Source organism: Pholcus phalangioides, unplaced genomic scaffold (genome assembly GCF_987345545.1).
Source record: "Pholcus phalangioides strain wild (caught in Gottingen) unplaced genomic scaffold, Ppha-v1.0 ptg000004l_1, whole genome shotgun sequence".
Lineage (NCBI taxonomy): Eukaryota > Metazoa > Arthropoda > Arachnida > Araneae > Pholcidae > Pholcus > Pholcus phalangioides.
In genome coordinates, this window is record NW_028301597.1 from 13,358,548 (window position 1) to 13,385,334 (window position 26,787).

At 37.0% G+C, this 26,787-nt stretch overlaps 1 protein-coding gene across 6 annotated transcripts in view; it reads right to left on the bottom strand.

Moving 5' to 3' along the window:
- Window positions 1-376: 376 nt before the first annotated feature.
- Window positions 377-26,787, bottom strand: part of LOC149086561 (uncharacterized) — a 51,836-nt gene continuing 25,425 nt past the window's right edge. For all 6 annotated transcript variants that reach the window (XM_089256036.1, XM_089256039.1, XM_089256035.1 and 3 more), the window contains exons 3-4: window positions 13,793-14,026; window positions 377-633 (exon numbers count right to left, since the gene is read on the bottom strand). In XM_089256036.1, coding sequence (XP_089112162.1) covers window positions 589-633; window positions 13,793-14,026 — 279 coding nt within the window. In that variant the 3' untranslated portion in view covers window positions 377-588. The remainder of the gene's footprint in view (window positions 634-13,792; window positions 14,027-26,787) is intronic.

The window sequence follows — 26,787 nt, forward strand, 5'->3', positions numbered from 1 at the left end:
TGTTACAGGCCGAGATGACTTCGGTCCAATCCACCTCAGATTATCAAGACTACTGTATGTATTTGCAACAGAGATAAAATGTAGTTTATTATTATACAATAGTAAAATTTTGAGAATTGCTTTTTGCTGCGTATTACCAATTTATAAAAGCGCTGCACTGATTTATGAGTGCTGCTATTATAACATCCCATTGAAGTATAAGTGAAACATACAATGTTTATTTATTCAGAAACTTCAGCTAGAAAATGATTTTTGTGATCTTTGTATTCAGCGATTAAAACTCTTATGAAAATTAGTCTTAACTAAATTCGTGTTTGGGGAAAAAAGTCAAAATTTGTTGAAGTGTAATTCACATTCAATTTGACAAATATTTTTTATAACTAATTTTTATTTCCATAGAAATTACACTGAAACACGACCTTTACGAATGGATATACTACAAACAAAAAAATGAAGCCAAGAAGTTTCATTATAGATATATACCAAGAGTTTTAAAAAAAGAACAGAGTAAAAAGAAAACTTCACACACATCAAATTGCACGTTTTCATTTTTTTTCCTTCCTCTAGAAAAACACAAACTGTTAATCATCAAAATGAGATTTCATAGCGACAGGAGGGACAAGTTCTGCTCAACTGAAAAAAAAAGAAGTCACAAACAACAATTAGAGTTTACAAGTCTCAATGACACACAGGGTTTATAATAAAAATATATAATTCCCAAGTTCTTTTCCCACACATAAAATCAAATGAAGATGATATGCACAAAATGAATAACAAGTTTACGAGTTTTAAAAAAAACCACGTAGGTTGATTTCTTAAATAGTAGTAACTATTTATTTCTTAGATATATATAGCATTCATACAACGTTCCAAATTTCACAGGCTTTCAATGTAACCACTAGCATATCGTGCAACGTGTTCCCAGCCTTTGGATACCATTCGCTGGGTATACTTTAAAAAAAAAAAAAAAAAAAAATCTGATTTTTTAAAATTTTAATTAACTGGCTGCTTAGTAATTAAAACAAATCTTGTTAATCATTATAAGAATGTACATTTTCATATCCCCTAACTGTTTTTCTCCTAATCGCTCAAATTTAATTAATCAAATCAATTCACTATATATAGCTAAAGGGCCATTCAGCATCAATTAAATAAAACAAATTCTAATAACAAGATTGTTTCTTATACAATTAATGGGTGTGTTTCTGACTTGCATGATGTTACTTAATCATTTTTATTCTTTTACAGATTTAGTGAGTTTTGTAAAAAAACGAGAAAACTCAACATTTTAACACAAAAAGTCGAAAGCCCGACGATATTTATGGTGATACAACATCTAGCAATTGGGACATAGAATTCTTCCCATGCCCAAAATCTAGAAATAAAGCAGCTTTTTTTTTCTTTCTGCACTGTATCTAGGGATTGAGTTCGTAAATATTTACCCCAAAAAAGATCTTCTATACTTCTTTTAATCACAAACTTTATCACATAACAGCAACATGTAGACCAAACCAGGTTAATTTTACTTTAATATAATTGAAATTATGTAAAGAAAAAGCATTTAAATTTTATGATTCAAATCAATGATTAAAAAAAAAATCAAGTGATTTAAATCAACGTACCCTGACAATTAATACTGCCTTATCTCTGGATGGTTAACAGAGAGCAATCCATTGCCAGAAAAAATTTCTTCAACTGCTCAGAAACGAACCCCACAAAGTGGTTACTTCACCTTAGGGATTCGGTCGAAATCGCAGGGACTTGAACCCACAGAGTAAAAGGAGGGAGAATTCAACTTTGTGCTCATGGGGGGGGGGGGGGAGACAAAACTATAACCATGTTCCAAATTAAAAAATATATATATATATATAGTTTGACAATATAGGTGTCAAGAGAATGCCTCTATTGCTTCCTCTGTTACCACACTGTTATTACATTTAACTTTTTTTGCAAAATAGTCAACTTTTTTTAAAACGATGGAAGAGTACTTGATTTTATTCTGGCTTGAATGGAACATGGAATGTACAAATTTCTGCTTCTGATAATCCTTCATTTCTAATTTTCAGAATTCTCTTGATTCCCAGTTTTTTGTAAATGAGAATGAGAGCAATAAATTCTGTGTCTGTGTGTGTGGGTGGGTGGGCGTAGAAGTTTTTTCTCCCATCGCTCCCAACACAGTCTAATCCATAGGATCCCATGTTATACCTGTAGCTTTTACCGCCCCCCTTGGAACATCTCATCATCCCCCCAGGGGGCATTAACGCCCACGTTGGGAATCACTGATCTCGATGCTTCACAAGATGCCTTAGGTAACTCATTAAAGTGAAAAAGTCAAACAAGCCATTGCAAGGATGGCCTATTTTGTTCCCTATTAATTTGATAACACCATTTTTATAACCAGTATTGGTAACAGTTCCTTCGCATCCGATCGCCATCAACTCTTTCGTATCAAAATCTTGCTTTAAAAAGTCTAGGATTGATGACTTTATATCCCTTGCTCTACTGCTTCTTGGAGTTGTGTGACAGAGATAGATTGACCCGGGTTCCTGCAATATAAAGTTATGTGTTCTTCAGATATGGTGTCTGAAATGTCACAGTCTTTAAAATCACATTTGCATGCTGCTATGTCGAACAATTTCCGTGCTTCGCACTGAAAAGATTTCAAGTTCAACTTGAAAGTTTGAGAATCTTTCCTTGCTTTCATATTTTTCTGAAGATTCTTGTATTTAAAAGTATTTGAAAATTTTGCATATCCATTGGTGAGAAACGGTAGGAATTGAAGTAGTTTTCCAAATATTTTCTATCTTTGGCCCCATAATTTCAAGAATGTCTGCAATAGCTGGATCTTTTCTTGGTTGTTGTGCCTTCATATTGCGTTGAGTCAGCAAATAACAAAGCTTAACATTGCCATAGGAGGGCGATACCAGAGAATACCACTCTTTAGGGGATTTCCTAAAATGTCACAACAATAAAAGCTTCTGGTCATCATTTTGACTGCTAAACACCCTCTTAGTTAAGGGGTAAGATTGCAAATGAATACTGAAAACAAATGAAAAACATCGAGATCACTGAATGAATCACGTGTTCAGCAATGAGGAACCTCAAGAAGTTTGAATTTTGGGAAAAAAAATTAGGAATGGCATTTCTTCACATAAAGGCATATTTTAAATTCTATTACAATGGCAATTTCAAAATTTTTTTTCTTCGTTGCACCCTAATGGGCAGCCTTCACAATGCTTTGCTTTTGCACACCAAAGTTAGGTGGTTGTCCCGGGGTAAAGTCCTGACAGTACTGTTTGAACTTCAGCACGAGGTAGCCTTTGTTTGAAACACTTCACGATTTCTTGTCACAAGCCAAGCTAAATTTAACAGTTGGCCACTCAGAAGGATTAAAATCCTCGTTTGAAAAATATTTTTCAGAGCAAGAAATGGGTGATTGGTGTGGACACCTAATCCTTTCAAAGAAGAGTATTTTGAACCGGCTTCATTGTTGATTCTAGAAAAGGAGAAATTGCTAGAGCTCAACATCAGACACCCCCTCTGAAGATCCCCTTCAATGGCAGAATGGTGAACCAAGTCAGTATTTGGGCTTGCCGTGGTAATGAATACGTTGAACTTTCTAGAAAAGCCATAATGTTTTTGTTGCCGTTTGTTAGTATGGGCATTTTTTTTGTATACTTACATAAAAAATAAATATAGAAGCAAATTGAATGCAGCTCCGGACTTGAGTTTGTATTTATCCTCTTTTGAGTGTAATTTTTCAAAACTTTGTAATTCAATACAGTCTCAAACATCACATTAATTTTTTTCCCAATCTTTGTGTTAATTTGTTTGCTTATTTGAAAAATAAAAAAGCAAAATAATGAAAAAATAGACAATTTAATTCAACATGTACCTTTGTTGAAGTTTTTCGAAAACTGTAATGTGTGAAACAGATTGGGGAGGGGGGGGGGAACGTCTGGAGGATTCGGGGTCGGGGGTATGTGGAAAGGAACCGAGACAGCTGGGGGTACGTGGACTGAAAAAGGTTGGGAATTGCTGGCTTAGACAAAGTAATTTTAATGCGCAGTTGGAAACCATTTTCCATTGAACACTGAATATGCTGGTGAATGGTGTAAAAGGAAATGACATATCAAGAAAACGAATAGTAGAAAACTTTGAAGCAAATCCAGAGACTGAAAATCTTATAAAGATGATGGAAAATGAAATACATAGAGCAATTACAAATCAGTTAAAAATAAAGAGTGAAAACAGATGTACTTGGATTGAATTTTTTGTGAAAATAAATCAAAGGAGTCTACTTTTGTTTTGGGAAAAAAAGCTGGAAACAGCGATTGAAAGGTTTTTGTTGTTTTGTAGATGAGCTTCAATTCGCATAATTGGACCCTATTTTATACGTTGTTGGAAACATTGGCGCCGAATCCTAGGGAGGGGGCCCTCAAGCTAATTCCATTTGTGGCCCCAAGAAATAAAATTACGGCGAGGACAAATGACATCATCAAGAAATCAGCTTCTATTGTGACATAACTTCAAAGTTTCTTAAGGGAAATTTTTGTTTTTGGCGCAGAATTGAAGAACTTCAGTGTTTTTGCAGCAAATTATAGTAAACGAGGGGGAAATTGCCAAAATTGTAGCAGACGGTGGAAATTGTAGCAGTGTGCAGCAATTGTAGCAGATTTCCCACTCCTGTGATTGCTATGCTGATGGAAGCGGCCTCGAAAAACACCTCTAACCTGCATGGTGGCAACATGTCTCCAGCAAAAGTGCTGTTTGTGAAACAAAGGCAAGTGAAGCAGCCACAGAATAATTTCAGAGATCATCACCTGCCACAAGCCAAGGTTATGTTGTCTTTTTATGTGTGTGGCACGAGTGGACACAAGTCATCAACTTGCAAGTCTGTGAAGAGTACATGCCATTCACATGCAGGAAGATGGGACAGTTAGCCAGAGTATGTCAGTCAGCCAAAAACAAACTGAGTGTCTGAGTCAAAGACCAAGGATGCTGTGCAAACAGAGTGAACCAAGTAGACCAGCTGGATGACTCGTCTCCTGTGTTCAAAGTGTTGACATTGAACCCGCCGCGATTTCCCACCACCTTGTACAGTGCAAGTTTTGATTCAAGGGTTACCTATGGTAATGCAGGTGGACACAGGATCACCATTTGCGGTGATGCCCTATTCACTGTTCAGGAAGCACCAATGTAGATTTCCATCTTTGAAAGACACTCATATCAAGCTCAGGTCTTCTACTAAGCAGTCTGAAGATGGTGGATGGATGTTTCGGTGAAGTATGAATCCAAATGCGAAATGGTTCCAATCCTTTTGGTGGATCAGTGTTCCGTGATCTTGATGGAACAAAACTGGGTCCGTGAGCTAAGGGTATCGTGCACTATTGATCCGGCTGGCTCTACAAACATGATCCAGGTTGATGTTAAATTTTCATCATGGGACTTGCAAGCTATCTTGGATGAGCATCATGAACTGTTTTCAGGAGGCCTAGGGGAAGTTGAAAATGTGAAGGTTCGTCTGAAAAGAAGAGACTGTTACACAAAAATTCTTCAAAGTTCACCCTGTGCCTTATGAGTAGAAGAAGAAATAAGACTTTTGGATTTAGGTGCTTTGGAACAAGTATGATCATCGGAATGGGCAACACCTGTAGAACCAGTCCTGGGGTTGTCTATTATGCTTACGTCGTTATACAACGAGGTCGTTAGTGATGTCACGTCCTTAATGCAAATTTCAACGATCATCTTCAAAAACTTGATTTTTCTCAGCAACCCGCTGTATGCCATTATCTATTTTACGAAAAATTCTCTTGGCTGAGAGTAGTGTTAGGTCTGAAAGGGATGGACCAATCAGATAATTTTCCCTGCTGCTGATAATCATCATCACTATCAACGAATGCTGCAGCACGTGCGTTATTATTATTGTATTTTATTTATTTTGAGCGCGTTTGTGTGTGTTGATTGTCTCTAATTTTCGTAAGCTACATTTTTTAATTCATCCCGATTCTTTTTATTTTCATCAAATATTTGAGAAAGAGGTAGGCTATGCACGCACATGAAACTGGCACGAGGAAATTTTCTAAATTATTACTATAAAAAATGATGTTCTAGTTCTATTGAAGTTCAATGATGTTATATGAATTTTCAAAACGACTAGCAAAAATATCACCATCATATATATTCCCATGTTTTTACATGGTGCACTCTACGAAGGTTGAATTGAGGAAAATTAAGGGCGGTCCTTCCCAGAAAAGGCTTGATAGATTCTTGTTTCACTATCACATACTTCCTGTACTAGGAGCTTGACCAGTTGAAGAGGAAGGTCAAGCTCCTAGTATGACGATGCACAAACGAGCCATGAGAAGCAGGTTGGACCTGCTGGAACTGGGTCAACATCTGATGACAGATCTCGGTCTAAAACCCAAGTTTGCACCTGAGGATAAGTTATGGTGCAGGAACTACACAAGTGGTCCAAAGTGGATTCCAGGGACAGTCTCCACTTCAAGGGGTAGGGTCATGTCAGAAGTGAGCACTACTTCAGGTCACGTGGTTCAGCACCGGAACCAATTGCATCAACGGCTTTCGCTGTCACTTTCTTGTCCAGCTGATCCTGAGGTAATACGAGCAGCCCAATAAACCAGAGGGGCCTGAGGAGACAGACGACAGAGCCCAGAATTAATGAACCGATGAAGACAAAAATGCTTTCTTTCTTTCAAACCGAGCACAACTCAGGTATATCACACCATCTATGGGCAATTTACTACCTAATGAGTTGTGCCGGAAGTGTAACTGTGTGTGTGTGTGTACTTAACAGTCTGAATGCGTATGTAGTGTTGCGTTTGATTTCTCAGTGCCGCCATCTATGTTTCAGAAGTAGATTTTGGATTGATGTGTTATGATTGAATTACATTTGTACTGTTTGTAGGTCTGTTGCTCTCTGTGGCGAGACTTTTTAAAGGGGAGATCGGCTCACATTCGTGCCTTAAAGTTGGGAACCACAAAAAAAACAACTTCAGCTGATCACCACTATGGCGATGGTGGGGTTCAAACCCGGGACCTCGCGATGTGAGTCCGTCACTATGACCAATCAACCACCACAGCGGCAGACAAAAATGCTGCAAGCTGTTGATTCATCACCTCCTCATCTGAGGCGATAACCTGAAAGACTGGGTGTGTAGTAGTTGGTTCAAGTGAATGTGGTCCCGAAATGTGAGAAAAAGATGGCTAAATCTATTGTTCTATCTTTTTGGGCCCCAGAACGAAATTTCTGGCTACGCCCCTGCCTGAAGAGGTGTGCCGTGCGATCGGTCAGGGAGGGGCAGGGTGCCATTATATGAACAGTATTTTTGAGGTAGAATTCAGTGGTGGCTCCTAGAATTTTTTTTAGGAAGGGGTTTGCTGAATCAAATATTCATTTTTAGGCACAGGTGGTCAATTTTCAAAAATATGATTTTTGTAATTAATTTCTTTAATAACGAACTTGTTCTAATTAATTTGTTAGATAATTTGTGATAAAAATTTATTGCGACATCACATTTATATCTACATAAAACTTGAAGCACAAAATTTAGTCTATTTTTAGTCATCTAAATGTTATGTATAGCATTTTTCATATTTTCCTGGAACACAAATTGAATGCAGGAAACAATTTTGTGTTGCGTAACAAATGAATGAATGACTATTCTCATATGCTGCAGTAAAACATTAATTTTTTTTGAGTTTTAAATTTATTTTTTCATGTTTTCAGTTTTTTTTGTCACGTTTTATGTCATCCACACTCGAATACGTTAAATTATCATTCAGACGTTTCAGGGTATTAAAATGATGACTCTAGGACAGGGGGAGATGATTCCTTCGTGCCTTTATGACGAGCTGCCCCTAATAGAAGTATATTCAACACGATAAAGGACTGTCATTATCAATTCACATATCACAGAATTTTAGGAATGTTGCTGGTGTGTATAGGGATATTTGACGTTCCTAAAATTCATGGAAAAAAGATCAAGCCAGGAAGCAATGCGTAAACAAAAGGATAAGTGATAAAATTTTGATGTGAGCGAAAATCTATGATAATGAGATGTAGCCTATGCACATCAGTTTTCTCAACAATACTGACTCCTAAGATTTTTCTTCTAAAAAATTAAAGAGGAGATATATACATTCCAATCAAGGGAAGTTTCCTGAAGGTTTTAAATGTAAACATTCCTCCTTGTTGGGGCCGAAAGGTCAGACTGAGGTCTAATTATTTTTCCCGATTTTTCATGCGATAAATATATTTGAAAGATGACCTTAAAAATTCTAGCCCACATCCTGAAGCCGGGCCCCCAGGCTGAGATTTTTGATGAGTCCAAGGGTTTTTACACGAGCAGCTCTAAAACAAATTTACAGTGTGAAAAAGACAAAAATGCATAGGAGCTCTCCCAGGGCTAGAGCCCGGTTAGCCCCATCTCCTTCCCATGCAAGGCAATGATTTTTAGATACTTACTCTAAAAGTAGCCCACATGAGCTTGTGAACATTTTTTGCAGGGGCGTAGCCAGAAATTTCGTTCGGGGGGGGGGGGGGGGAAAGAGAACCACCCGATTCGTTCTTGTCAGAAACTTTCCTGACACTGGGGAACAACAGAAACGGCAACATGAACACAAAAAACGTTTGCTACCGCAGGGAGTTTCGCACCGAGGGGCTAGCGCACCAGCCTCTCGGTGAGTATTCAAAAAAATCTGCAGTCTGGAATCGGCAATGAATTGTAGGTCCCAGGGTCTAATTATCCCTCACGTGTAGAAAATGAACGTGGTGCAACAAAAATTATCGATTATACATTTCATAGTACAAATACAATGCCACAACAGGCAAATTGCCCAACGAGGTGGCTGACTTAAGAACATCATGGATCCCCGAGCCATCTTTTGGAGGCCCTACCTACTACTGCTACACCACACATGCACCCCCCCCCCCCCCGCGGAACCCCCAACGAATCGGTACATGCGGGAATGTACGTGTAGTGAAACCTGACGTGAAGTTTTTTGTTTCTCTCTCATGCTTGTTATGTGTAGTGCTGCCATATGCCATCAGTTTTTCTAACTATGAGTGAAGTGTTATGATTGAATGATTTATCGTTGTAGGACTGTTGCTCTCTGTGGCGAGACTTTTTAACGGGGAGATCGGCTCGCATTCGCGCCTTGAAATTGGGAACCACAGAAAACCAACTTCAGCTGACCACCACTGTGGGGTTCGAACCCGGATCCTCGCATCGCGAGTCTGTCACTATAACCACTCGACCACCACAGCGGCCACACATTTTTGTGTCTAGCTGGAAACACATTTGTGAATTTTCGGACGCTGAACGAATGTTACACATAGATGAAAACTTTGTCTCTTGGCTCACCCCGCCCATAATATACAGCCGTGCATAGGCTTACACAGAATTTTCTGAGGGGGGAAGTTTTCAATATTTTTTCTTCTCGGGAGGGTTTACGTCTTTTCCTGCAAAAATGAAACTATAATATCGGCTTGGGGGTCCCCCCTTTGCGTACGCCAATGCAGCCGTGGTTCTCAACCTTTTGTCTCACAGAGCTCTTTTTAGTATATTATTTATACGGCGAGCCTTGCACACAAGCCTTCTTTTATTTATTTATTCATCAGATTCACAGATTTATTTTATTGCCCTGGAGCATCGGCGGAGCCTCTGGGAAGTGCACACGGAGCCTTAGCCCCAAGTCTCCGCGGAGCACTGGGAAAAAAATTAAAAATATACACATATTTTCAAATATGGGGGGGGGGGAACCCCCCCACTTGCGTACACCTATGTGAGCACCCACGGGTTGGAAATACTTCCAACGTTCCTGATCACAAACGTATTAAAAAACCTGTATTTTACCAAAATATGATATGAAAACAAATACACCTTCCTTTAATTTTATACACAATTATTAAATTATTAATTAGACATATATTAAAACTTTATGTAGCTTCTATAGTGTATAGTTTTAAACTCTTTAAGAATCCAAAATCTGAAAGTCAAGGTTGGTAAGGTTTTGGACAGCACTGCAAGTAAATACAGACGACGGTCGTTATAAAGAGTCTACATTATAGCAACCATTCCATTAACTAGTAGGACAAGTCCTAAAAGTTTTCACATAATGACCATCCTATGTGCAGATATACATATGCTACTGAGTAGCATGAAAGCACACTGATTTTGAGCATATGGTACCAATAAGCAAATGATTAGCATGTGTATTCGAAATAAGCGAGCTTATTCAAGAGCACGCTACTAAATCGCACGATGGTCTATTTTTCTGTGTTTGTAAGCATGTGGTTGGAGGGTAAGAAGCTGATAAATAAGCCTGAACACAAGTGAGTGGGTTCACTACATTCTTATTATTTTGTAACAATTTCTCGATGGGGCAATGAAAAATTTATTACTTTTTATAGGAACATTGAGTGCTTATGCAATAAAAATTGCTCAACAATTTTTTTAATTTTTGCAGAGGAATAACATAAGATTTCATGTTACTCAATCAATGGAGACACGTAATTTCGCACATAAAAAATTTGAATTTTGCAAGAAAAATAAAATTTAGTAATCTGAAATTTTTCACATTTATTGGCAAAAATAATTTTTGAATCAAAGCTTTTTGCAATTGTTGGCAAAAATATTTTTCCAAGCATGATGTCTCTCTGCTATCACTCTTTTAAAAGTATTTTTAAAATCAAAAGTTCTGAATTCTCATTCGCAAAACAAACTAAACAGACAAGTTTTTCTCCAAGTTTAATTATTAAAAAGCTGTACTGCATTATGGTTATATTAAAGAAAACTTGATTAGTTTTTATGCCACATTTGTGAACTGAAGGACAGTATGGTAAAACCCACCAGTTTGGAAACCTCCCTACATTGGACGGTTTTGAATGGAATCAACCATAATCATTTAACACAAAATGTCCATGATACTGTACTTCTACATCTTGGACACCTCTCTAACTTGGAGAAATTTTAATGGAACTGTAGGTTTCCAACTTAAACATGGTTCATACTGTTTGAAAGTAAAAAAGTTCAAGGACTATTCAAGCACTTTTCCAGGCAAAATTGAAAAATTCAAGGACATTCATATCATGGTTGATACAAAAACCGTGACTTAAAAAAAAATGAAATTAATTGGATTTTATTACATTTATATTCAATATTTACTCATTTTCAATTTCAAGTTTCAAATACTAATTTATTAAAAATATATAAATTTTAAAACAATTATAGTTCTCATTTCAACTTATAGAAAATACTAAGTTCTAGAGATCATGCTTTAAAAAAACCCATTTTAATTAGGTATACAAATAACATTCAAGCAGAAATCATTTGTATTTCTTTCAAACGGTATTGAAATTCGCCTTCCACGAAAAAAATCAGAAAGCAAGAAGTCATATATGTGGGGTGACCATGACCTTTATTTCCTGGGACATTCCCACATTTTCATATAATTTTGGCCATTCTGACTTTTTTGCAAAAATGCCCCGTTATTTCCTGTATTTTCAAGACAGTCAAATCACCTATGGTGATTTTCTATACCATAGAAGCTTGCTTATTTCGAATACACATGCTAATCATTTGCTTATTAGTAGGTGATGACCTATGGTCAATTGTCTTTGACAATTTTAGCAATAATTAGAGACATCGCTAACCTTTGCATCAGTTTTGGTGACAATTGGCGATTTTACTTTTTTTTATTGAGGATAGAACTTCGATTTTGACAGAACTTTTGATTTTAAAAATACTTTTAAAAGAGTGATAGCAGAGAGTGACATCATGCTTGGAAAAATATTTTTGCCAACAATTGCAAAAAGCTTTGATTCAAAAATTATTTTTGCCAATAAATGTGAAAAATTTCAGATTACTAAATTTTATTTTTCTTGCAAAATTCAAATTTTTTATGTGCGAAATTACGTGTCTCTATTGATTGAGTAACATGAAATCTTATGTTATTCCTCTGCAAAAATTAAAAAAATTGTTGAGCAATTTTTATTGCACAGTCAACACTCCAACATCATATGCAACTGACATTCATTAATTTGAGTTTAAAATATTTTGAAGCAATTTCTCAAGCGCACTGTTTTGCAACCAGATTTCATATATTTAAGCACAGAAAAATCTCGGGTATGCATGGCCAAATATTGTTTTGAGCTTTGTCTTGTAAATCATCATTGTTACTTTTCTCATTTTTGCCCCAGTGGAACATGGTTTAAAAGCGGATTTTAGGGGGACAAAAATAGATTGACGAAATTCACACAAAAATTTTTTTCAAGCACTTATTTAATTAGCACTTTAAAATGATTATTTTTTTCAAGGACTGCAATAATTCTTCAAGGACTTTTAAAGACTTGAAAATTAACTTTTTTTCAAGGATGGTATGAACCCTGTTAAACAGATTTTACTGTATTTAGACAGGTTTGGGATATTTTTTTGCAATATATATTTTTTTAATTCAGTATAAAATTTTTTGAAATGTTACTTCTATTAGGAGAAAATCTATTGGATTCCATGGGCTTTTCCATGGCTGTGGACAGTAAAATTTGTGACTTATCTGAAATCCTCGACCCTGCTCAAAGTACCAGAACATAACATAAAAGACAAGTTTCCCCCTTTAATTACACAGAGTGCAATAATACTAAAAAAAAACTATCTGAAGTCATCAATAACAGATTTTAAAACTGTCCAAAACCTCAGTGACAAAATATGAAGTGAAAATGCAGTAGTTTTTCTTTTTTTTCTGATGCTAACAATTGATAAAAACCAACTCTAAAATCTATCAGAAAATCTATAAGTATCTGGAAGAGTGATTTGGTGTTTTGTTATTTTGTCACAAGTTGCCGGTTTAAAGCTGATAAAATCTGTTTGATTACCAGTCATATGTCAGTCAACTGTTTATATTAATTGTTTACTATTAGGTTATAGATATATTATCTACTGATTTTAATTTTTATGTATGGTTTTTGAGGCGCAGATTTTGAACAGTTTTTGACACAAGGGGGTTTTTTTTCAGTACAGTAAAAACCATGGTATTTACCATACTGTCCAAAATCTTGCCAACCTTGATATATATATATATACTTGTAAAATATAAAATTTAAACAGGGTGTAGCATAAAAGCCTGAGTTTTTAGTGCACTTATAAGTTAGATGCACAAGCTGTTTTTCCCTTTGCTAAATCTTAAATTATAATTAATATTTTGTTTTAATTATTGTAATAAATTGGTGTTAAAAAATAAATTTTAAACACTGCATTATCTAAAAAAGTAAATTTCTTATCATTCATTATGTTACAAATACCTATTATATTCAAAACATCATCCAAAAGCATTCATTTTTGTTTTGACAGTTTTTGACATAAAAAACTTAACCCTGCTATGTAACTGTGAAATTTGAAGTCAATCACTCTCGAAGTGAGAAAAATATGATAGACGCTGCTTATTGGAATCAGAGATAATAAACTATATGAACCAAGCACGATCAGGATCTGTCGCACTAGCGATTTAAGCTCTGTACCTCTGAGGGCGCGGTCATGCCAAATCAGAGACACTGTTATCACTTGGGTATTGTCAGTACTTATGAAAAAATTCTAAAAATTCAGAATAAAATCTGTTAAAACTTCTGTAGAAAACCCCCATGGTGATTTTTGGTACTTATGTATCACCCATGATGTGACTAATTCACTCTGCTTCTTTTTCTAAACATTGACATTACTTGATAAAATTGTTATAAATAAATATACATACAATTTTTTATCAATGTTATACTCACTTTTAGCCATTTATCGACACAAGCCGCATGAAAATCATGGAAACACGGTAAGGTGCGAATAAGATTCCCACCTTCATAAAAAGACAAACAGATCTGACATTTTCTGGAAACACTTCGATTACCACCAACAGTCATGGATGCTTTTCTCGAAGCAGCTGAAGAATAATGCCATGTCGGGAGCCTATTTATATCTGCTTCATTAAGTCCTCCTGAACTAACTCCAAGAATTATATCCTGCGTAAAAAAAATGAAAGCGCTGAATCAATGAGTGGCTTTTAACAATATTCTTTCAACATTTCCCAAGTGTTTAATTAAAATAATTTAAACTATTCCACACATTTCAAAGACCCCAAATAACCTCAAGCCCTTGCAACTGAAATTAAATCAAGTGCACAACAGTGATTTCCACACAAGTGCTGCAGTGTATTTTCTGCACGGCCAGCGAGAAGAGGACGATCTCATATCACATAGTCAGATCTTGTCAGCAGGTCACTTGGTTATGGGGCGCGTTAGCCCGGTCGATAAGATACTCGCCTAAAGTACCGAAGGATGTTTAGAGGTGTCGCGTGTTCGATACCCGGTTCGTCCTTGTCAGAAAACTTTTCTGACACAGGGGTACATCATCAAACGGCGACTTGACCGCAGCAAAAAATTGCTACAGCAGGGAGTCTCCCATCGAGAGGTTAGTGCACCAACCCCTTGATGAGTATAGAAAATTAGCCTGCCATTCAGAATCGGCAATAAATTGTAGGTCCTGGTCTAATTAGCCCTCGTGGGCAGAAAATGATCACTTGGTCATCCCTCTGCTTATCACACTACTTTTTGAAAATCTTTATTGCCTTTTAACATTATTGAACAAGTACTACTTAACCTTGCATGCACCTTGTCCATATTCCTCTGCAGAATTTATAAGGAACCTGTACATGAAGGAATGTGTTTTGTATATGTGACCCTAACATTTTTTTTGTTGTCGAGTTATGCTTGTTGCATATTCTTGCTCATGTTGCCTGCCGTCTCCCATATTTTGAAGTGAAAATGGCAAATGCATAAATTCTCATGTTATGTACCATATTGAAGGTCTACCTGTGGAGAAACTTATTGAAATGCGAGATGACTCACATTTGAACCTTGAAGATGGACAGCAGGAAACCAACATCAGCTGACCACCACTGTGCCGCCAACAGGGTTTGAACCTGAATCCTCAGAATGAGAGTCAACATGATACCCACACGAACACAGCAGCTAAGATTATTAAACTACAGTGAAACTTTTTATATTTTGAGGAACTCTGTTTATGGGTGATTTCCTCAATATTTCACATTGCTAATGATAAATACAGCAATGAGAAATAGATATACGAGGACTCTTTTTTTTATTCCATATAAAATTTGTGCACAAGGATTTCATGCAGGAAATTACGGTAATTGTCTAGAAAATATTCCAAATAGAGGATACTCTCTCTCCAATTTACTGGTGACTCCAGCCACAAAGGTAAATCCTAGGTATTATCCGGCATGGTGCACACAGGCAATTAGTATTAAACTTTCTTATAAATCATATCTTTTCCTGAGCCATATGACGAAGTACTCTCACTTGAGTCGAATTTAATATTTTTGAGGGCTTCCTTATACGCAGGTCCTGCAGCTTACTCAAAGTAGTTAATCAGTCAACTGGCCAATTAATTTCTCAGAGTTCTACCCGCTGTGCCTCCCCCTTTTTAACCATTTTACGATCAAGGACGTAATATTGCATCCAAATGCCTTAGGAATAGTCAAACAAGCTCTCTCGGTTTTCTTTCCTCTCTTATCACTGTCAGGCTTTGTTGTAACCCTACAATCGTTTTACCTTCCTTTGATATTTCTATACAATTACTAGTAACTTTTCCCACACATATGATGTAGGCCTATCCTTCTACTATATATGTATCTACGTAAAGAACTGGTTGGGTGAGGGTGAAAAGAGAAATCTGCTTCCTATAACTATACTTTCTTATCTGCACTTATGTACTATACTGTTTTCCTTTCTTTTTTTCCCCCTTCAACTTTTTTGCCTTTCTCTAACATGTGGTTAGAATAGGACGAGGTTACTATATTTTTCACCCATTTTGTCAAATAGAGATCATCCAAATTTCTTGCCAAAACCTAGTAAGCGAAGCGGTTAAGTTGAAGATGCAAGCACTTTCCTTGGAAGTTTGAAGCTATTAATTTTTTTTAAAATTGCATTTTTTATGAAACATCAAAACTAAGTTTATCATGTTCTTTGTTGTACATTTAAAATCATTATAAAAAAATAATAAAAATAATTAGTGTTCTGAATAGATATTGAATTTTTAATTAAATGCAATGACAGTATAGGTGCTTAATGCAGCAAAATATTTCTTGGTAATTGTTGAGACATTTAATGTTTTCTTCACCACTCACCTCCTCTCTAGTTCAGTTGTGGTGGCGCTGCTGTAGCAGCGACACAAATTAGGTCACAATGTTTTCCTGCCAATATAGTGAGTTGCTTTTGAGTAACTTGTTCTTTCTGTAACGTGGTGGTCGAGTTGTGTTTTCTGTGTGATCATGTTGATCTGTTTTACATTAAATTAGTTATAATGTTATTTAATTGATGAGTAACTCATCAATTGATGAGTAAGTTCATGCTTTCAAATTATATTTCTGCTAAATCCCCAACAATTTGGTTATGGGCCCAGGCAATGTAACCTGCTGTGTGTTGTTTTGAAAGTTGACCAGTGACAGCATGTTTGCTGTTTAGTTTCCATCTTCGTATTGTCGCAAGTCGTGTACTGAGTGAGATGTCAGAGCTTACAAGCATACAAAAGTTGAGAAAAAAAAATCATGAAATGTGGAAGCTACAAATTGAAGCAGTACTCATCAAAAACTACCATTGAGACTTGGCAAATGGATAGGAAACAAAGCCTCCAAAAGGTGCAACTGAAGCTGATGCAGAGAAGCACAAGAAATGGGCCCAAGCCAGGGTTGGTAAAAAAAACAGTTTTTAAAAAAAAAAAAAAAACCAAAAAACCGGGGTTTTTGGTTTAAACCAAGTTTTTTTGTTTTAAATAGTATTAACATTCAAAACAATAAAATTTTTGAAAAATCATTTAAACTTCTAGTAATTAATTAAAAGAAAATGTTTATTAATGTAATTAACACTATTCCCATGATAATTAATCAATAAATATTTCTTACATTTAAAAAAAAAAACCAACTTTTGTAATTTAATTATTTTTTGCTTAACTCAATGGATTACTGTGTGTTTGAAAATTCTTAATGCTATTATTAACCATATAATATAAAGATTTTTTTCTCTAGTTATTTTCAGTATGCTTAATTAGGAAGCTATTTTGCAAAAACTACTATAAAAAAAGTAGGTGAATATAATATATTTAATGAAGCATAAATAATGCAGATTAATTAGCAATGATTTACTACACTGGTGTAAGAAATTAAGAGAATTTGCAGACTTGGTCGATTATCTCTAGAACTACTGTACCGATTTTAATGAAATTTGATAAGTACATACATTGATACAATACAAAACAAATAACCATTCAATAATTGTAATACACACGCATGATCGTGCGTAACACTTGTTGGAGTCGGAAGGTATGAAACAGCGGTTGCAGAATAAACAAAAAAATGGGTTAATAGGGGCTATGGTCACCTCTTACAGATATACAGTTCTCGCAGCGTGATTTCATACTTGAAATAAGGCAGTTTATCATTTCCTGTGGCAATTGGTCCCACTCGTTCAGCAACGCTGTTTTCATTCCCTGGATGGTTCCCGGAGGGGGGTTGCGAGTTGCAATTGCCCTCCCCAGAGCGTCCCAGACATGTTCTATAGGGTTAAGGTCTGGAGATCTGGATGGCCAATCGATCCGGCGAATATCCTCACTCTCTAGAAAATCGTCGAGCAGAAGAGCTCTATGTGGCCTCGCGTTATCGTCCATTAAAATGAACTCAGGGCCAACTGCACCCCTGAAAAGGCGAACATAGGGCTCCAAGACCTCATCCCTATACCTCACACCAGTCACAGTACCTTTTTCAAAGACATGGAGAGGTGTGTGGCCATCCAACATGATGCCTGCCCAGACCATTAAACCTCCTCCGCCATAATGGTCGATTTCGCGGACATTGGAGGGTAGGTAGCGGGTCCCTGGTTCTCTCCATATGAACGTACGGCGAGAATCGGTGCTTAGGCTGAACCAGGACTCATCAGTGAAGAGAACTGTCGCCCATTGATCCATACTCCAATCTCTATGCTCTCTGCACCATGATAAACGGATTCTCCTGTCCGTAGAAGTGAGCGGGATGCAAACAGCAGGTCTTCTTGCAAACAACCCTCTCTCTTGAAGTCTTTTGGAAACAGTCACCCTTGATACACGCGTTCCTGTGGCTGCATACAAGTCACGAGAGAGCCGAGAAGCTGTAGCAATCCTGTTACGCCTCGCTACAATCGACAAATGGCGATCTTCTCTGGCCGTTGTGGCTTTTGGCCGACCTTGCCCAGGCTTTCTCTCGATGGATCCAGTATCCTGGAACTGTTTCTATAAGTTACACACCACGCTGAACGTTAAATTGAACTCTTTACAAATCTGGACTTGAGATTGGCCTGCTTCTAGCCTCCCCACAATTCGTCACCTCATTCCATCATCTAAACGTTGGTGGTTACTGATTTTTACTGTTACAATTTGAAATTAACCGATTGCTGCGAAATAACACCAAGAAATTCGCCGAGGTGTGCTAACGAACGAAATGTGTCTTAACTTACGCGCGCTTATAAAGCATGTTTCTCTACTGGCTCCGCCTACACACACGTGTACGCTTACGTATTTGACATACAAGATTTGAGTTTTTGTCTAGAAGCAGTGGTTTTACATTCAGTTCTTTTCATGAAATTCGATAAAATATGCAAATTCTCTTAATTTATTTCACCAGTGTATATACAGGGTGATTATAACTAAGGTTCTGTTTTCAAAACACTGTAAAAAAGAACGATTGTCAGAATGAATTCAAAATTGACATTAATATTTTTGAAAAAATGCAATTATATTTGGTAAAGGAGAAAAAAATACTTCAAAATGTAAAATTAATGACATCATCCAAGATGTGAGAAATTTGCTTGCAGAATGGAAACGATAGCCATTCATGGAAAAATGATAACTTAATTATAGTATTGCACGATTTCATAATTCATGGAAACATCACAAAAAACAAAGTAATTTAACAAATAACTACAACTTACTTAAGAAATGTTAAATATGTTGTCCACCGTGCGCGTGTTCTGGCTATGAGGTTGAAAGCACAAAAATTCTTGTTCAACAACAGATCAGAGTATGCCATAGTCATGATGTGGATGTGCTTGCAATTCAGCTTTATTAAACCAAACGTGCCCCCACGTTAATATTCCTGAGGAACTTCTAACATATAGGGGATGTGCTGGAGATTGCAATTCACCAAAGTTTGCAATCTGACCACTGTTTACAACATTTTGAGCTACCCCCACAGCCAGAAGTTTCAAGGGTTAAGGTGTATCCTGTGAAAATGGGTCTTCAGCAGCTGCTTTGCTGGTATTGCAATGTGCATCTTGATAGAAGGTGTTCTATCCACACATTGATCCAGTGAAAGTGAAAAATTATGTGGCTGCAAAAAATAGATTATACTGCTGGCCAAGTACAGCATCATCTACTTGCACATTTTGCACTACAGTCGAATCCCGTTTTAACGAATACCGTTATAGCGTAATTCTCATTTTAACAAACACTTTTCTAATACCCCAAATTAGTTTACATACGAACAATGCTATGTAACCTGGAATTCCTTTATAACGAAATTTCGTTTTAACGAAGTGATTCCTCTGGTCTCTTGGCATTTGTTATAATGGGATTTGACGATACTTGCACTTTTTTCCCTTTTGCGAAAGAAACTTCCACTGCTTCAGGAATATACATGCAAATTTTCAAGTCATTCTGACCAGTAGTTCTTATTGAATAGTTTTGGAATCAAAACTCTAATTATAATCACCCTGTATATAGCTGATTATTTTTCATAAATCTGTTACTACTATTAGAGATGTAAAATTCTCGAGAATAATCTTTCGGAGAATATTCTTGAGAATATTTTCATTTCATTGAGGAGAATATTCTTGAGAATATTTTCATTTCATTGAGGAGAATATTCTTGAGAATATTTTCATTTCATTGAGGAGAATATTCTTGAGAATATTTTCATTGAGGAGAATATACGAGAATATTCTCTGCTCTAGGACTACTATTATAAATAACTTCACAATATTCTTATAAGTTCTTGACGAGAATATTCTACTCTTATTTATAATATAGTTACATATAATGTCCTTGAGAATATTTTCTGGAAGGACTACTTTCATAAATTACTGGGGAATATTCTTATACAAAATAATAAGAATTATTCTGAAGTTATTAATAATAGTCCTTCCAGAGAATATTCCCCTCAATGAGAATATTCTTCAGTTACGAAATCTTTCCAGAGAGTATTATCAAGAATATATGTAATAACATGTATTATAATAAATAATCTCAATAAATAACTTGAGAATAATAATAATTATTTTTGTATAATAATTATTATTTTTGTATAATAATTATTATTTTTGATAAGAATATTCTCTAGTAATTTATAATAGTAGTCGTTTATGACGGAGAATGTCCCTGTCTCTCTTCCCGTCAAGATGATGGGTATATTGAAGTTTGTAGACCACAATATTAAAGTTTGAAAGCAAGAAAATTAAACCAAACAGGGCTGAATTGCACAACTTTTAAAGAAATGTGAGTGATACAGAATTCAAGTGTATGTGCATTGGAAAAACAACAGTTCTGTATCTTCTTAGAATGAAGGTGATTGTATAATTGCTTCCTTTATCAATCAACTTTGATTTGTTGTGAACTTATTTCTGAAAATTTATCTAATTTTAAAATAATTTTTTAATGTTTTAATTTAATGGTTTCTAAAATTTTCGTAACCAAACTTTTAAAACCTCTCATCATGACCTGGAGAATATTCTCGAACTAAAAGTTGTCATTAGGGAGTGATTATACCAAAAATTGTTTTGTAAATGTTTCAGGTAATGAAAACTGATTTATATTTCACAATATAAACAAAATTAGTAAAAAAATTAAATTTAAATTATTTAAAAGAAAAATTAATATTCTCAATTATTCTCCAATTTTTACATCCAGGAGAATATTCTCACCTCACATCTCTAACTACTATACAGTAGAACCTTGATTAACTGGGCTTAATGGTGAAAGTATAAAAATAATTATATTGAATATTAAGACACTGTGATATACAGTACAAGATGTGCTACTTCTTATGGGAAAGAAAATGAAAATGTATGTGAAGTAATGTAACTACTAGTACACTAGTCTTTGTCCTTTAGGGACAGCTGGTGTCTTTATATTGGATTATAGGACCACCTGCCCCTAGCATGATGGTGTCACTACTGTTGCTGCTTCTTTGTGAAGGGAAAAAGAAACATGAGAGATAATACACCATTACATTTGGATGTGTGATGCAATCCTTATTCATGAATTTGCTGAAGATAGAGCATCAGAATGTAGCAAAAGGTTAGAAAATGTTGTAAGAATGAGAAATTTTGACTTTTGTATATAACTTTAAATGACTAAGATACTTCATATGAAAAAAATATATATTCTGGCCACTTTTATGAGACTTTTTGAAAAAAAACCACTTATAAAATCTTATGTCATTTGAAGATACCATCAGAATGTACCCCAAGGATATAAAATGTGGTAAAAATGAAACATTTTGGCTAATAATGAACCAATATGATATTTTCAAGGAAAAAAATGATATTTAGGCAACTTTTATTTGATTTTTTGAAAAATCCACGTTGGTTAAAACCAAGGTTTAAACCAAACAACCCTGGTCCAAGCTGACCAAAAAACCAGAGTGGACATAAGCCTATTTGTGAGCCTGAGTGAACTATGCCACAGCAAATGATGTCTGGAAGAAACTCAAGGATATACGAGTCCAAGGGGCAGACAAAAAAAAGCAACTTTGTTGAAACAACTGCTGTTTTGAAAGTTGGAAGACTCTGAAAGTATGTCTGATCATCTGAGTTATTTTTTCAATATTGTCAAGAAGCTCCATGAAATGGACATTCTCATAGCTGATGACCTACTGTTGATTTTGTTGGTGTATAGCAGTGATTCCCAACATGGGCATTAACGCCGCTATGGAGTGTTCTGGGGGAGGGGGGTAGAAGCTACGGGTATAGCATAGGTTCCTATGGGTTAGATTGTGTTGGGGGCGATGGGACAAAAAAGGTTGGGAAACTATGGTGTATAGTATCCCTGCAAGTTTCGAAAACCTCCAATGTGCTAGCGAGTGCTGTGACGAGCTACCTACGCCAGAAGCTTCGAAAATAAAGCTGCCAAAGAGTGGGATGCAAGAAAAGGAAATCATGTAAATTTTTCCCAGCAAGAAGGAAAACAAAGCCAAAAAGAAAGCGATGGAAGATATGGGTCAAGCCATAAAGAAAGCAACAGAAGATGGAGGTCAGGCTGCAAGAGGAATGTTCCAAAGAGCAAGCAATTCTGAAACATCACCTGTAACTTCTGCTCCAAGAAGGGTCATGAAGCTTCAGCGTGCTGGCAGAAAAAGGGCTGTAATACGAAATTTAGATGGTCGCACAGGATCCACAGATTGCTCTGAACAAGGTTTACTGAACACAATGGTGCCTGGATAATGAAGCAGCGCTGCATATATGCAACGATGAGAAACTGTTTTATGAAATGAACAAGCAATCAAACTCATTCATGGAACTGGCTGTCTGTAGATCTGCCAAAGTGACTGGAAAAGGAACCGTTCGCCCAATGGACGTGGGACCAGAACAATTTGTGTGTTCCCAATCGGAAAAGCAATCTGCTGTTAAAATCCAAAGTTACCACGAAAAACCGATCTATCATCTTCACTGAGCAAAAGGCAAGAGTCATCGAGCCAGATGGATCTATATTCCTACAAGCGCAACACCATGGAGACTTGTACCACGTGCACAACCTAGTATCGAAACTGCTGCAGGGCCGCCTTAGTAGGTGGCAGCTACTTTTGCAAGAGTACTCATTAATATTTGAATATAAAAAGGATCACAAATGGAAGTTCCTGACGTTTTGTCGAGAGAGCCCTTGAATTCCCAGGAATCCCCTGATCCTATGATCTTATTTCGAGAAAGTTGTATTCCTTAACTGCTCTGATTCTCAAAGACGTTGTGGCAAAACAAAAGAATTCTTATTCAGAAGTGTTGAATTACTCTGAGGAAAAAGAATGGAACCCCAGTGGTGAAAGGTATCATACACGTGTTTTCTGGAGGGGGAAATGTGATGATCTCCGATCCTAGATTGTACGTCTCCCGAGAAGTGACATCATCTTCCTCATGTAAACAGACATGTTTTTCGGCTACACCGCTGTATTAGTGCGGAAAGGGAAATTCTTCCTACTATGCAAATTGGCTTAGATGGCGCTTTAACTTGTATCAGAAGACGTAATAAGTTTGGTCGGCAGTCTGACTTGACAGTTTCTAAATACACAAGTGGTACAGGACTTGCTTGAAACCTATTCCGATTTGTTTTGTAATCTTTAGGGAAAAACTAATGTTATCGAACATCATATAGTGACTCGTGGATCTCCAGTGTTTAGGCCACCTTTTAAGTTGTCAAAATAAACAGGAGATTATGGAGAAAGAGGTCCAGGGGATGTTAAAAACAACATTATTGAGCTGAATCTACTGGATGGAGTCTCCCGGCTTCTTTGGTGCCTAAAAAGGGAGAGTGGAGATTCATGATAGACTATTCCCTGGTGACTAAAGTGGCAGAACCGGATCGATATCCTTTACCTCAGATCAAGGAGATAATTCAGCAAATAGGTTTGTCCCAATACGTGACTGCCTTAGATCTTTGTTCTGGGTAGTGGCAGGTCGGAGTAGCGCATGAGGACCGGGATAAAATTGATTTCGTTATGACAACCAGAATGTACAGGTTTCACATTATGCCTTTTGAACTGAATAACACACCAGCAACGTTTCAAAGAATGATGTAGAGTGTTTTGGGCCATTTTGTGGGACATTGCTGTGAGTTTTATTTAGATGAGGTTCCGCTACCTTTGAAGCTCACCTACAGAATTTAAAAGAAGTGTTTTCCAGTTTGTTAGCGGCTGGCTTAACATTGAAAGTGGCAAAGTGTACTTTGCAGAAAGAAACATTGGGTTATCTTGGGATGTGATTAACTGAGAGAGGTTGGGAAGTACGGCCTTCGAAAATACAAGCTGTGCAGGAAATGTTGTCTCCTAAGACAGTTACAGCACTACCTTAGTATGTGTGGGTGATAGTCAGTTTGTTTGCACTTTCCCAAATTACTGCCCCCATCGTACGAATTGCTTAGGAAAAACAATTGCTTGGGAGAAAAACGGGAAAAGGCTATGTTGGAACTGAAAATTTTTTTAACTCATGCTCCTGTTCTAACAACTCGTCAGGCCGAACATCCTTTGAAAGTCTATAGGGCCTACTGATGCAAATGCAGATGGGCTAGGTGCAGTTTTGCATCAGGTTGAGCCAAAAGGAAAGAAAAACCTAGTAGAACGTTGTCATCTGCTGAAAAAAAATTATGGGATTTCTGAGTTGGAAGGTTTAGCCTTAGTTTGGCCATGCCAAAAATTTATGGAATGGTTTACGAGTGAATCAGTTATGGAGGTATTCACAGATGATTCAGCTTTGGTGTGGGCCAAACATAGACACAACAGCTGAAGGGCCGTCTTAGTAGGTGGCAGCTACTTTTGCAAGAGTACTCGTTAATATTTGAATGTTACTGAATTGAATATTTGAATATAGAAAAGGATCGCAAATGGAAGTTCCTGACGTTTTGTCGAGAGAGCCCTCGAATTTCCAGGAATCCTTTGATCTTGATGAGATCATTTCAAGAAAGTTGTATTCCTTAACTGTGCTGACTCTCGAAGAAGTTGTGGCGAAACAAAAGAATTCCTATTCAGAAGTGTTGAATTAATCTGAGGAAAAAGAACGGGAGCTCACTTCACGGAAACCCAGTATTAAAAGGTATCGTACATGTGTTTTCTGGAGGGGAGAAATGTGACGATCTCCGATCCCAGATTGTATGTCTCCCGAGAAGTGACATCATCTTCCTCATGCAAACGGACGTGTTTTTCGGCTACGCCTCTGTACTAGTGCGGAGAGGGAAATTCTTTCTACTATGCAAATTGGCGCTTGGAGCGCTTTAAATTGTATAAGACAGCATAGTTCCTTCTGGCTTGGCTGCATTTATGAATTCACTGAGTGCAAGCATTGCTGGTGTGCTAGTTCTCCATCCCTAGAAGCGATCCGCCAAGCATTGTTGAGATCTGAGAAAAAGCATGGTTAGAACTTCTCTTTTTTGAGGACCACCCTCACCAGAAGTTGCCTATGCTGAGTTGTCAGATAGACTCATCATCTCGACCTACTACGTTGGATTAATCTACCGTTACTGAACACCCTTGCTTCATCATAATCAGATAGACTAACCATATCAGCCGGAGCCTACACATCTATTGCCATCGACCAGACTCTACGGCTTCGTCACTGCCGAGCGGGACCTTACAGACTCCTCATCAATTGCTCGTCATCGCTGATCGTTCATCACTGCCGACCGGACCCTACTATCTCATTGCCAGCGAGTGGACCCTATGGACTTGTCTTCGCCGAACGCTCATCACAGCCATTCAGACTTTATGATCTTGTCGTCATCGACTGGACCCTATGAACTCATCATCGTTGATCGCTCATCTCTACCAACCGGACCCTGCGGATTCGTTACTACTTAACAAGAGGACTGATTGATTGTGGACTTGCTTCAACCCCTTCTAATTCCCTGACTTATGAAAAAGGTGATAAACTTTACTGTTAAGAATTCTTTGATTGTTAGGAAACCTAATAAATTGTTTGTTCATTGTCAATGTGTCTATACCTGGTCACTTGCAGCGACGTATACAAAAACTCTTAATGCAATTAAAACGTTGGAACTCCTCAACAAAACGGTGTCACGAGTGTATTATGGCATAATTCTGGAGATGCCTATTTATCCAGCCCAAGCTTCCCTCAAGCTTCTGAGCGGAAGCTGTGAATTGTGCTGTGTACCTCCAAAATCGAGCACCTACAAGATCAATCAAAGAGAAGACGACTTCATTCGAAGCGTTTTCTGGCATCAAGCCAAGGGACTCATACTTCAAGGTATTCGGACAAAAAACGTTTGTGTTGAACAAGTGACTAAAAGGCAAATTTGAACCCAGATAGCAAGAACGTATTTTCATTGGATATGCATCTGAATTGAAAGCGCATCGGCTGTGGGACAAAAAACCAAGAAAAGTGATTGCAAGCTGTGACGAAAATTCATCGAATTTGAAAATAATCTTCCTTCCAATGGTGAAATTGAATGTGTCTTTTCAACCGAAATTCGTGAAAGGAGTTGTGATGATGGAATGGAAATCGTGTTTCCTGTATGTAACTGCGAGAGCGTGAACACTGAAAGAAACCACATTGGTATAAAGCCGTTATCAGCTGCTTTTTCTTCTAGCGAGAACCAAAAATTTTCTTCTGAGGAAAGCAAAGACAGCGACACATCTCCTGATGTCCTGCCTGTCGTTCGAGCACAAGCACCTGGTTGTCCAAGACATGTCGCAAAGGGGAAAAGAGGTACACCGTGAGAAGAGTACCAGATAAAAGCCATTCGAGGTAACGAAGCCATGCAGCTGGTTGATGACGCAGGGAATAATCCTACTGTTTCTCAAGCTTTACGTGGGCCGCATAGAGAGCAATAGAAGCAAGCCATGAGCTATGAATATGATGCCTTAACACCCAAGAGAAAGCATGGGAAATCGTCAATAGACCAAGAAACAAAAAGATGATTGGTTGCAAAAGGGTACTGAAATTGAAGTACAAACCTGACA